Genomic DNA, 13,341 nt, shown 5'->3' on the forward strand with positions numbered 1-13,341 from the left:
CCTTTCGGATGAGAGGTGAAACGTCTTCAAGAAACAAAAAGAAGTCCAGTCGCCTTTTTCAAGCTCCAGAGATTTGACCACTTGACTGTTCTATAAAACTGTTCTATAAAACTGTTTTATGAATTATTTCAACACTTTAATGGTCAAAATCGCAGAATTTACACATCGCCTGTTCATACACATGTAAGAAATGCGGGGTGAACCAGTGCAGTACTGTGGCTCACCTCTGGTGGCGCTGTGTCACTTACAATAAATGGAGCAGGCAGCTGGAGCAGGCCCATAGCTGTCTCTCTTTATATCGCCAATATACATGTTTGATTACACCTGTGCTGCACATGCTGATGTTCCACAGTCTGTCTAATATGCTGAATGAATGTGTGTGACATGTTTATTCTTTGTGATCGGTCATAAATGCACGGTGAAAATACACAGAGGGAGGCAGGAAGTACCGCACCGCACCGACAGGGGGCAGCAGTGCAGGATAGGGAGAAGGATGGGCGCATCTTCAAACAAAGGTAAGATAATACATGTTTTTTTTTTTTTTAATTCATTTAAAAAGAGACAGCCCCCACCCCACAAAGGTTTGACCTCACATTAAACATTTTGCTTTTCTTGCCATCATTACTGAACAGTATGGAGCTGATTAAAGCATAATTAACCACTGGCATAATTTTGGGTTCATGTATGTGAATATCCAACTGCAGACGAGTTTGTGCCTCACTCGTCACAAACCTCAGGTCACTGCCAGTTTGCTAGCAATGGTAGTGCTGGGAGCCCCCCCTCAGTACCGAGGGGCTCCGTCAAAATGTTTTTTTATGCTTTATTCCCTGATTAGACCTAAAAATAGGCCTGCAGTAGAAACGTATTTAGGATAATGCTTGTGAATAAAAAGCATTACAGCGTTAAGCTCATGCAGCCCCCAGTTTTTCAATAAAAACAGCAGCAGCTGTTTCACAGTCTGTCTGCAGCGCAAAGAGGCGGAGCCAGGAAACAGCTGGAGGTCCTTCATCAACCACCTGATCAGCAACATGAAGAAAGGAGAACTTTGTAGCTGCTCCATCTACCTTGTTTCACACAGAGAAATCTGGAGTGCGGAAGTTAAAAAATGCAGAAGAATTGTTAATACGAAAAATTATTTTTTATCTGATTAATTAATAGAATCATTTGTAGAATACTCGATTGCTAAAATAATCGATAGTTGCAGCCCTACTTGTATTCAGAAAGCCATAGTCAAACATTAGTTTTCAGCACCAGTGGAGCAGTGAAAGACCTTCAAGAATAAAAAAATTACAGGTGGCTGATATTCGAATGCAGGAAATGCTTTTAGCAGCTGATCGATAAAACATCTGGATTATTTTTTTTGTGTGTGTGTGTGTGTGTATGCTTTTTACGTGATTTCTGCAAACCCATTAGTGGAAGGAAACAGCACTCGGTGCACATTTTAATAGATCACTTTTTGTTGTAGGTCTAAATTGTGACCTTGAAATAATAAAATAAAATAATTTTATTATTATTTTTTTATTTTTCATCTCTCAACATAGAGAGGAAGCCGGTAGCAACTACCAGCTTCAGGTAGTCGCTCTCAGTGTTTTCTTTTCCATGGAAACCGGGTCAAAATGGCTCTTTGAGTGTTAAAAGTTGCCGACCCCTGGTCTAAACTTTCAAAGTGACCAAGGTGTTGCTGGACCTGCTACATGAATATCTACAATTTATGTTCACCTCTTGCAAGAGGTAAAATGCTCCTATATCAGTGACTAACATAACAGGTGTATCTCATATGAGGCCAATAAACAGATCCACAGTGAATAACTGAGAAAAACATTTCCATCATTCCTTTTCTCTATTAGCCATCGTCTGTGGGTGCAGCAGCCTTCTCCATACCTGAGAGTGTCCAGACTCCAGTGTGGATCCTCCAGTCCAGAAGACAGGAGAGTCACTGCTGAGTCTCCTGGATGATTGTAACGCAGGTCCAGCTCTCTCAGTTTGAGGGGGTTGGAGCGCAGAGCTGAGGCCAGAGAATTACAACCTTGTTCTGCAATCACACAGCCTGACAGACTGCAGAGACACACAACAAATTGCATAACAGAAACTATGAGAGGAATTGCTGTGTGCTGTCAAATAAAAGAACACATTTAAATAAGAAATAAAACAACTGAAAAGGGAGGCTAGCAGTAACTATATAATACCCTTCTAAATATCAGTCTATAACTGCCATTTGTGTGCTCATTTAAAGTTGGGTTTCCTGAATTGATTCCAAATGTTCCAAATTTACTTGGTGTATTTAGTATTGTATTTCTCTCCCAGTCTTATAATCTTTTCTACCTCTCTACACAACCCCATTTACTGCTATTGTTTCTGCTTTCACTTGATATCCTTCACTTTTTAATATTTATATTTTCATGTGTGGTTACTGTGTCCTTGTTGTTGTTACTTCCTGCTTTATCTTTTCAATTAATTTTCCCCATGCATCTCCTTTTTTTTTTTACTCCTTGTCTTTTTCTCCCATCACCACAGGAATTCCCTGTTTCCAGTATGTCTTGTTTCCTTCAGTCCTCAGTTTATCTAGCACTGTCTCTGTCAGCTGTTTACGCTTTTTACAGCACTGTAATAGATCAGCAGGCATAAAGAAAACGAGCCAGGCAAACATTATAACTTAAAACTACTTTAGCTGTTCAGCTAAAATAGGTGTATCATCCACTTCATTAATGATGACTGGCTAATTAGTTTTTCACAGTATCCTTTCCAGCTCCTTTGGTGGAATCCCAAGGTGCTCTCAAGCCAGATATTTTATCTGGCTTATGGTGAACTTTCACATATTCTATAACCATTGCACATAAAGTGAAATGTTTCAAGCATTTCTTATAACATTCATAATTATGGCTTATACCTCAAGACAATCAAAAATCTGGTATCTCAATGAATATACTCATATTACAGGAAATAAGTACTCAAATTGGTTCACTATGTGCAACCAAAATCAAGGAGAACAGTGTAAATATTTAACAGCTGTACAGATGACAATGATCAACAACTTCCACAAGGTGCATAAGCCACAGATGTTCAAATGTGGCCGTTTGCAGAGCGATTTGCTAAAGAACACTGATGAAAATCTAACTGCAAGAGAAAAGTGTGGTAGGAAAAAGTGCACAGGCAACAGGAAGGAACGCAGCCTTAAGAGGATTGTCAAGAAAAAAAATCTGGGAGAGTGAACAGGTGGTCGTGGTAGTGTATCAAGAACCTCTACGCACAGGTCTTCAGCAAAGAGCCTACAAACTACTCCAGAACCAGATACAGCATCAGCCTTAGGTAAAGTACCAAAAAAAAAAGTGGAAAGATTTAGGAAAGAGATTACAGACGAAAGCATTGCCTTTGATTCTCTGACTTTCAGAACAGTTTAATGTGGAGAATTATAGAATCATTTGTGAATGAAAGGCACAGCTAAGGCAGCTAAATTTTTTGGAGATGTGGTTCACTATGAGATACCAGAAGGTTTCTCTGAATACAAAAAATCTCTAAGAGATGTTAATTATCATATGCCTAGTGGTATTCATTTACTCTGGTTCTGTTTATATTTACTAAATTAAAGAGCAACACTAATGTGTCTAAGTAAAACATGCGAGCTCAACTTATGCATAAATCCTCAAAGCTTATAACCTACCAGGCAAGGTAGTGGGTGTTTCTAATGGTCAAAGAAGCTGTATTATGGTAGAGGTGCAATGTAAAAATGGCAGCATGCAAAGCATAGGCCAAGGTTGCTGTGCGAGAATTAGTTCTCAAATCATACAGTCTTATAAATTCATCCATTACTGTAAAGCAGATTCTAAGAGTTATGGATTGGAACAGATTTATGAATCCTGACCTGAGAGATTCCAGTTTACAGTGTGGACTCTCGAGTCCTGAAGCCAGCAGCTTCCCTCCAGAATCCTGCAGGTTGTTGTTACTCAGGTCCAGCTCTCTGAGATTGGAGGACTGGGAGCTGAGAACTGAGGACAGTGCCTCACAGCTTCTCCATGAAAGGTGACAGATATTCAGTCTGGAAAAAAATGTGAAAAAATAAGAGAATATGAAAACAGGCACTAAGTTGTTAATTTATCTCCACTATTATTGAGACAGAAGTGAATTTTAAAAGAAAAAGACCATTTACTTACAGAGCCTTTTTGGAAGCTTTGACCACTGGCAGCAGCCTCAGCAGAGCCTCCTCTGAAGCAGAGTATTTCTTCAGGTCAAACACATCCAGATCTTCTTCTGATGACAGTAAGATGAAGACCAGAGCTGACCACTGAGCAGGAGACAGTTTATCTGTGGAAAGTCTTCCTGATCTCAGGGATTTTTGAATCTCCTCCACTAGAGAACAATCATTCAGTTCATTCAGACAGTGGAACAGGTTGATGCTTTTCTCTGCAGACAGATTCTCACTGATCCTCTCTTTGATATACCGGACAGTTTCCTGATTGGTTTGTGAGCTTCTTCCTGTCTTTGTCAGAAGACCTTTAAGAAGCGTCTGATTGGCCTTCAGTGACAGACCAAGAAGGAAGCAGAGAAACAAGTCCAGATGTCCATTGGGACTCTGCAAGGCCTTGTCCACAGCACTCAAGTAGAATCGTGTCTCTGCAAATTCTTCTGATTCAGACTTCTGAAAGGTTGTTTGTTCTTCCAGCAGATTGACTCCAGAGTTGATGAAGGTCAGATGGACATGAAGAGCAGCCAGAAACTCCTGAACACTCAGATGGATGAAGCAGAACACCTTGTCCTGGTACAGCCCTCTCTCCTCTTTAAAGATCTGTGTGAACACTCCTGAGTACACTGAGGCTGCTCTGATATCGATGCCACACTCTGTCAGGTCTGATTCATAGAAGATCAGGTTTCCTTTCTGCAGCTCCTCAAAAGCCAGTTTTCCCAGAGACTCAATCATCTTCCTGCTCTCTGGACTCCAGTGTGGATCTGTCTCAGCTCCTCCATCATACTTGACCTTCTTCACTTTGGCCTGAACCACCAGGAAGTGGATGTACATCTCAGTCAGGGTCTTGGGCAGCTCTCCTCTTTTTCTGGTTTTCAGCTCATCCTCCAGAACTGTAGCAGTGATCCAGCAGAAGACTGGGATGTGGCACATGATGTGGAGGCTTCGTGATGTCTTGATGTGGGAGATGATCCTGCTGGCCTGCTCTTTACTCTTGGATCTCTTCCTGAAGTACTCCTCCTTCTGTGGGTCAGTGAACCCTCTGACCTCTGTCACCATGTCAGTGCACTGAGCAGGGATCTGATTGACTGCTGCAGGTCGTGTGGTTATCCAGAGGCGAGCAGAGGGAAGCAGGTTCCCCCTGATGAGGTTTGTCAGCAGCACATCCACTGAGGTGGACTTTGTAACATCAGCCAGGATCTCAGTGTTGTGGAAGTCCAGAGGAAGTCGACACTCATCCAGACCATCAAAGATGAACACAACCTGGAAGTCTTCAAAGCTGCAGATTCCTGCTTCTTTGGTTTCAGTAAAGAAGTGATGAACAAGTTCCACCAAGCTGAACTTTTTCTCTTTCAGCACATTCAGCTCTCTGAAAGTGAATGGAAACATGAACTGGATGTCCTGGTTGGCTTTGTCTTCAGCCCAGTCCAGAGTGAACTTCTGTGTTAGGACTGTTTTCCCAATGCCAGCCACTCCCTTTGTCAGCACTGTTCTGATTGGTTCATCTCTTCCAGGTGAGCCTTTAAAGATGTCTTCTTGTCTGATTGTTGTTTCTGGTCTGTCTGGTTTCCTGGATGCTGTTTCAATCTGTCTGACCTCATGTTCATCATTGACCTCTGCAGCCCCTCCCTCTGTGATGTAGAGCTCTGTGTAGATCTGATTCAGAAGGGTTGGGTTTCCTGCTTTAGCGATGCCCTCAAACACACACTGGAACTTCTTCTTCAGGGTGGATTTAAGTTTATTCTGGCACATGATGGGCAATCCTAAAAGAATAGATGAACATTTTGTAAAAGAAAGAAAGTCAACATTCTACCACTTTTTGAATTAAGAAATTCACTTACTGCTCTCCAGACGTTGAGCCAGGTCTTCCAGCTTCATTATTCTCAGGAAGTACACTGTGATCTTCAGAAATGCCTCACTGCTGCTCTTTCTCTCCTTCTCATTCTCACCCTGTGACACCTCCTCAACTGTCCCCTGTCTCTTTATGTCATCTAAACTCAGAACCTTCTGGATCTTTCTCAGTTCATTCTTCACAAAAGTGATGATGTTTTCCTCCAGCAGCTGGAACAAAGTATTAAATGAATGCCCCAATCAGACTGAAATCATAGAGAGCCAAACATCAGATCAATATTGGAAATACTGACAATTCAATGGTCTATTTCTTTCTTCATCTTCTTTTTTGTTTTGCCCTTTGACATGACAATAAGTAATAAGGTAGTATACAATCTATGCCTTTTGTTATACAAGATACCTTGCAATTTGTCCACATAAGCAACAAAAAGTGCGATACATTAGCAACAAGAAAGCCAGATGTTAGTTAAATTCCTGGTAGCCCAGACCGAGCCTTCAATTGATAAAACTGGCTTTCTTCCTGCTAATATTAGCTAACATTAGCTTAACTTAAAACACAAACTCCTAATCTTTCTCCTAATTTTAATCCAAGTTGGTTTGCTTTCACTCCTTACATGAGTTTTGTTAGAGTACTAGTTCCACACGGAGCTAAATGAAATCATACTTTTTGTTTTTTATTCTTTGTGCGTAGCAAAAAGCATAAAATGGTTAGACAACTTGTGCTGCTTAATATATGAATATAAATTGAAATATTGAAAAGAAAACAAAGTATTTGTACATGCACAGACCATAAATATGGAGTCAAGGTGTGTTTTATCCTGCTGGACAGCCTGACCGGTAGGAATATCCGAGCTCTTGATTCTGTAAAAAAGAAAAAATATTCAAGTATTGGCTCCATTCAGTTTCATACATTGGCAAGTTGTTTCTTATCCATATTCAAAGTTCAAGTTTACTTCTCTGCAGCAGATGGTTGATGTCCTTTAAAATTAACGGGCCATTCAATTGAGGCAACACTGTTATAGGACACACAGCTGGGTTCAGGCTCAGGTTCAAATCTTAAAAACACCATAGAGAGCTTTTGAGTGAAGGTTGAATGATGTGAATGCTGAGTTCTGAATAATATTGTTATTTAACACTGACTAGGATAAGTTACTATGGCAATACCATGACCTTGGTCAGAAGTTTACCACCTTTGTAGTATTGAAATTGCAAGGTTAACTCTGAAGTTACCTGATAAGACAAAATCCTGCTTCATAGCACAGGCCACTGCACTCTGACCCATATCAAACAACGTCCTGAAATCTGTACTGAGCTTGGAAGATCTGGTTTTAATTTCTAAACTCTGACCACCCAGAACTCTTTACAAGACCAATTAAAGTTTAAATGCTATCCAAAAGATAAAAACAGGATGCAATGATTTGGAAATCTCATAAACCTGTATTTTTATTCAAAATAGAAAACATATAAAAAGTTTATACAGAGAACATGTAACATTTTAAGATGAATCTCAGCTCATGTTGAATTTGATGGCAGCAACACTGTCATCATAAGCAGGCAAAGAGACATAAAAGCAGAATCCACAGGCAGGCAGGATTAAACAGAAAGCACACTGAAAAAAAAATCAATACCAAGCTGTGTATTATACACCCTACCAAGACAACTGGTAGAAATAAACATTAACTGAAGACTAAAGGCTCAAGGTATAAAGAAGAAACATAAAAATATAACAATTAAAACAAACTAGGGACCAGACAGAACTTTAAATAATAAACAAGAATTCATTATAAAACTCCAGCTCAAAGACCCAGGACCATGACAAACATGTACCAAAAAGGTGTGACGGGGCAACAAAAAGCTGGAAATGTCACAGTGAGGCTGTGTGGCTGGCAGAGGTGGACCTAAGTGGAAGACGGATGAGGCAAAGCTTTTGAAGGAGGTTTTATTGCTGAAGCTCTAAAAGTCCAGGATACAAAATATCAAAATCCAAGGAGAAACACCTACCAAATACGCGCACTAGGTAATCAGGGCAAGTGGAAACAACAGGTGAAACCAGTGAAACTAACACAGAGGTAGCAAAACTAAAAACAAAACTCAGTGAACAAGGAGCTGTCAAAATAAAACAGGACATGACCAAACAAGATGCATGCTGACTTAAGACAGAGGGAACCTCAACACCAAACACAAGGAAACCACGGGAAGGGAGACTAAACATGAAAAGGGGTCAAGACACAGGAAAGCCAAGAACACAGTGAATACAGGAAGACAAGGACCAAGGAAAACCCAAAGTCGCAATACAAAACTACAACAAACTGAGAACCTACACAGTGAAAAAAACTAAGAAATAAAACCTGAAAAATACCGTATTTTTCGGACTATACGTCGCTCCGGAGTATAGGTCGCACCAGCCAAAAAATGCATAATAAAGAAGAAAAAACATATATAGGTCGCACTGGACTATAAGTCGCACTTTTTTTTGGGGGGGGGGTGTTGATAGAATCCGAGACCCAGAGCAGAAATTCCATCTTGAACGGCAATTTAAAATAATAATGGATTAAAGAACAGGACGAAAACGGTTACGCCTACGTTATGCTAACGTAGCACATTCAGCTACATGACGCACAACGAACACGTGTTCGGTATGTTAACGTAACATTAAGTTATTCAGATAACCATAGCATAAAGAACATACTAACAAGTTAACCAAACCATCAATCCATTGAATTCTTCATCCTCGGTGTCACTTCTAAACAATTCCGTACACTCCGTAGACGAAGCGCCGCTTCCTCTTCTGTGTCGCGTTAGTCAGACTCGTCGTCAGCTGCAGTTCCAATTATTCCAGCCTTTCTGAATCCCAACAGGATGGTTTGGTTGTCACTGAAGCCCATGTTTTCTTGATCCATCCAATGACTTCCAGGAAAGTTGGGTGGCGCATTCTCCCAGTTGCCGTTAAGCTGTGCTCTCCATCCATCATCCACTGCGCCCACAGGTTACGCAAGACTGCCTTAAAGCTGCAGTTCACGGAGATGTCAAGTGGCTGGAGTATTTTGGTTCATGTGTTATAAATGTCACATATACGTCGCTCCGGAGTATAGGTCGCACCCCCAGCCAAACTATGAAAAAAAGTGCGACTTATACTCCGGAAAATACGGTACTACAAAAACAGAACTATACAAAATGGAACTAACACCCTGGGCCAAGGGCACAGGATCATGACAGGAAAAGTAAGTGGTAGTAAACAGTTGGAGAACCATTTTGCAACTAATTCACTGGGAACAGGTCAGTTTCTCAGAATTAAAGAAAGGCAGAGGTTCACCAATCTGCAAAAAAACTGCATCTAGAAATTGTGGAACAATTTCACAACAATGTTTCTCAGCATAAAATTGTGAAGACTGTGAGTATCTCATTATCCAGAATATCATCAAAAGATTCTGAGAATCTGGAGAAATCTCTGTATGCAAGAGACAAGGAACCGCCCTGCCTGCAGGCCAGAACTTTAACAAACGGGAACAAAAAGGTTCACGATAAAAAGAAAAATATGACAAAGACTCAGGACGGCTAAGCAGCTGGAATCATGTATCAGAGAAGAAAGTCCAGCAACTCAACTCCTCAATTCCCAGTTTTGTTTATGGACTGTTGCTCAAAGAAGCTCAGATGCTCCACACTGAGAAACATGCTGCCATCAAATTCAAAATGAGCCACAACTTTTCTTAAAATGGTACATTGTGTCAGTTTAAACATTTGATTTGTTTTCTATGTGCTATTGTGAATAAAATGTGGGTTTATGAGGTTTACAAATCTTCTAATTTTAGTAATTTTTTAAAAAGTGTCTTTGGAACTTTTTTGGAATTGGATTTGCACACTTAGTTCACACTGTAGCCTGAAGTGACCCAAATCTGATTTTTTTGCCCTCATGCGACCTGTATCCGATCTTTTCAGGACAGTCTGAACAACACAGATCCGATTTTTTTCAAATGCGACCCAGGCCACTTGGATATGTGGTCCTAAATCCGATCTTTTCATCTGACCTGCACGTCACTGACTCTCGACAAACGTCACTATTCTGCGTCCTGCTATGCAGAAGCAGGAAAAAAACAAATTTACTTCCTCAAACTCTGAGCACGCTCGCTACCTGTGACGTTATCGTGTCCTCTACTGCACATGCGGGACACTTTTAGGTTTGTTTGCAGTTCACACACAGATCACATCCAAGTCAGATATATATTTGGAAATGTGAACGACCACGCAATAAATACATAAATGAATAAATAAATAAGCATTGGGTCTCTTCCAGCTGCAGTGTGAACGCAGCCTTAGTCAATTTAAAGCCTTAAACAGGAACCATTTAGCATCCGTGTGCAGCTGTTTTCCTGGATTTGTCTCTGATATCTGGATCTTGGATGCTTCATTAACTGAATTTGCATCCTGTTTTTTTTTTTTTTTAAATCAACATATTTTTAAATGCTTTTTCTTTTCATTTTAACCTCTTACTACACTATTAAACTCTGTCATGAGCAGGAAAAAAATTCCTCTAGCTTTAAGATTTGTTTTCTTTAACTTTCACTGGAAAAAAAAACTCTCCTGTGCTCATGTTGAAAAATCCACAGATTCCACAGAGGATTCAAATCTGACAAACAGGCTGAGCTTTGTTAGATATTATGGAGCTCTTAAATGAGCAACACTGTTTAAAAAAGTGCTGTGATTTATCTCTTTGGAGCCAAAACAGATTTCAAGCTCCGGAGCAAAGTTCACGTTTACCTCTCTGCAGCAGAGGGTTGTTGTCCTCTAAATTCAATGACACGTTCAGCTGAGGCGACGCTCTTCAAGGACACACAGCTGGGTTCAGGTTCAGGTTCAGGTTCAGGTCCAGGTTCAGGTTCAGGTTGGTTCCTGTGAATAATGATGCAGCAGTGATGTGAGTGCTGAGCTGTGACATGGAGAAGAGTCATGGACAGTTAGAGATGGTCATCTCACCTCTGAGCTTTGGTCTGGCTCTCATGTTCCCCACACAGAGTGGTTTTAGAGGGAGGGACTCCCTCCTCTCTGTCCTCACACTGATCCATGCTGCTGAATTCACAGCAGCTCACACACACTTTCTACCTTCACCTGCAGAGGAAACACACATCAGCCCAGCACACACACACACACGCTGCATGCACTGACACATCAGGCACACTGTGTATTTGAATGGAGGGTCTGCTGACAGAGTGTGTAGGTTATAAATCCCTCCAGCAGTGACTGCACTGATGCTTCTCATTAATGGTGACGGTGCAGCACCCCTTTGTGACCGACATGGAGGAAACTCCACTCATTTATAGACCCCCAAATTAAGAAGCCACTGCACATGTACAGACATGTCATGGAATGAGAGGCTGTACCAGTCAGCCTTAAACTGGACCTCTGGATCACTGTGACTGCACGCTTCATCTAATCCAACATGTTATCAGACATTTCCACTGACTGCTGAAAAGAGTGTTAAAACTTTCTGATAAATTATTAATTTTCCTACAACAAAATAAGAAAGACTGATGTTACAGCTCATACAGAGTGAGACATGTATTAACAAGAACTAAAATTTACAGGCCTGTTTTCTTCAGAAGCTGCTGTTAAAGATCATCTTCCCTCCAGTAACAATCTGTTTACATGAACATTAAATACCGAACATATCTCAATACTCTCGAGTCCTTCTGAGCCAAAAAAGAACAGGTCTCATGCTCATTTCCACCTCCTCACAGCAAACTGTTGTTCTGAAATTAATGTTCAGCTCTTATAGGACACACAGTAGATGCAATAATGCAGAATCATGAGAAAACTTGCAGAACAGCTCATTTCTTCATTTTAAATAAACCCCGTTTGTAAATTCTGTTTATGGAGCCTGACTAACATAAAGCAGGATATCAGATATAAGAAAAACACAAACACCGCCAATCACTTTTTAACACGACAGGTCAGCGGACATGAATTTGCAGTAAATTGTGGTCCACGGACTTAAATTTGCGTGATTCATTTAAATATGTACCCACTGAAAGGGAAACTCTTACGGCATGAGGCCAGCAGCAAAGTTTCCTTCACTCCGGTCCTTCAAAAACAGCATTTAAAACAGATTTTCCGCGCAGGGAAAATTATTGTTGCCTTGACCTGAATACATTATTCACGGATGGCTGGAAGTCGTCGTTTAAAGTTGAGAGTGCTGAGAGCTCTTCAGATTACAGATAAAGACTTTCTCACCGTCTGTTTCTCCACATAACGGCAGTTTTTGAAGCTCCGCCCTGCGTAAAGTTACCAAAGTCAGGGTAAGAGCCGAAAGTAGTGCCAAAGTAGTTATCCCTGACATAATTTGTATCCCCACCCTCGAGAGCGCGCAGAGGAGGCGGAGCCAGTTGCCATGCCTCAAAGCAAGCTGGTTCTGTAAGCTACTTTTTCATAGTGTGTATTCGCTCCAATAAACCTGAAACGCTGAAAAACAAAAGTATCGTATCGTTTTGTAAGTAAATTGAATGAATTTTAATACAAATTTCAGGACATTGCAGTGTACTACTAGTTTAAACTGCACTACACACACTGTGTTTCTCCGTCTGCCAACATCTGTGCCCCCCTGCTAGATAGTCACCGTGCCTGTGGTCATTTCTGGAGAAAATGTCGAGGTCGTAAACCAGTATAAATATCCGGGAACGACCCTTGACGATAAGCTGACCTTTGAAGCCCACGTAGATTTACTCTGCAAAAAAAGCAATAAAGCAGTTACTTTCATACCGGACAAGTTTACTGAACAGGTAACGCCATGAATGAAGCACATTTAACAGAACAGTTTACAGTTCTTACCGCAGAGAAGCGCTGCCGTCCACTCCCTGTGTGAGAGCAGCCGGTACATTTTGAAGAAAGAAAATAAAAAAAGGCGCGTTTGCTGAAGGGGAACTGCTGTGAGCCGCTGTCTGTGAGCGGGCGGGTACTGTCCGGAGAGCCAAACTGAGAAACAGCGTGGGCCGGGCTGACTTGAAGGCGGGTCCGCCCCGAAGTGCTTTTGCTATGTGGGTTCTTTCTCCCACCGAACCACCACCTCTGTATCCACGGCAAACATCATCATTCCATAGTACGTTGAATACAAAAAACTATGGTAGCATTTACTGTGCTGGATGAAAGCATGGTAATAACATGGATACGATAATGCATCTTTTTTTTATTACCATAGTAGTCCCATAGTTGCTATATGTAAACCATAGTAATACCACAACTACCATGAAGTGCTATGAATAAACCATGGTAGTACTATGGGTAGGACCATAGTACTTGTAATCACCATGAGTTACCATGGTAAA

At 41.0% G+C, this 13,341-nt stretch overlaps 1 protein-coding gene across 2 annotated transcripts in view; it reads right to left on the minus strand.

Moving 5' to 3' along the window:
- LOC115796143 (NACHT, LRR and PYD domains-containing protein 3-like) overlaps positions 1–13,005 on the minus strand; it is an 80,808-nt gene extending 67,803 nt beyond the window's left edge. For both annotated transcript variants that reach the window (XM_030752415.1, XM_030752422.1), the window contains exons 1-10: positions 12,848–13,005; positions 12,636–12,743; positions 11,000–11,131; positions 10,784–10,915; positions 6,982–7,083; positions 6,817–6,889; positions 6,019–6,238; positions 4,149–5,940; positions 3,860–4,033; positions 1,882–2,055 (exon numbers count right to left, since the gene is read on the minus strand). In XM_030752415.1, the coding sequence (XP_030608275.1) occupies positions 1,882–2,055; positions 3,860–4,033; positions 4,149–5,940; positions 6,019–6,238; positions 6,817–6,889; positions 6,982–7,083; positions 10,784–10,915; positions 11,000–11,088 (2,756 nt within the window). In that variant the 5' untranslated portion in view covers positions 11,089–11,131; positions 12,636–12,743; positions 12,848–13,005. The remainder of the gene's footprint in view (positions 1–1,881; positions 2,056–3,859; positions 4,034–4,148; positions 5,941–6,018; positions 6,239–6,816; positions 6,890–6,981; positions 7,084–10,783; positions 10,916–10,999; positions 11,132–12,635; positions 12,744–12,847) is intronic.
- Between the last annotated feature and the right edge of the window lie 336 nt (positions 13,006–13,341).

The sequence above is a fragment of the Archocentrus centrarchus genome, chromosome 2 (assembly GCF_007364275.1).
Source record: "Archocentrus centrarchus isolate MPI-CPG fArcCen1 chromosome 2, fArcCen1, whole genome shotgun sequence".
Classification (NCBI taxonomy): Eukaryota; Metazoa; Chordata; class Actinopteri; order Cichliformes; family Cichlidae; genus Archocentrus; species Archocentrus centrarchus.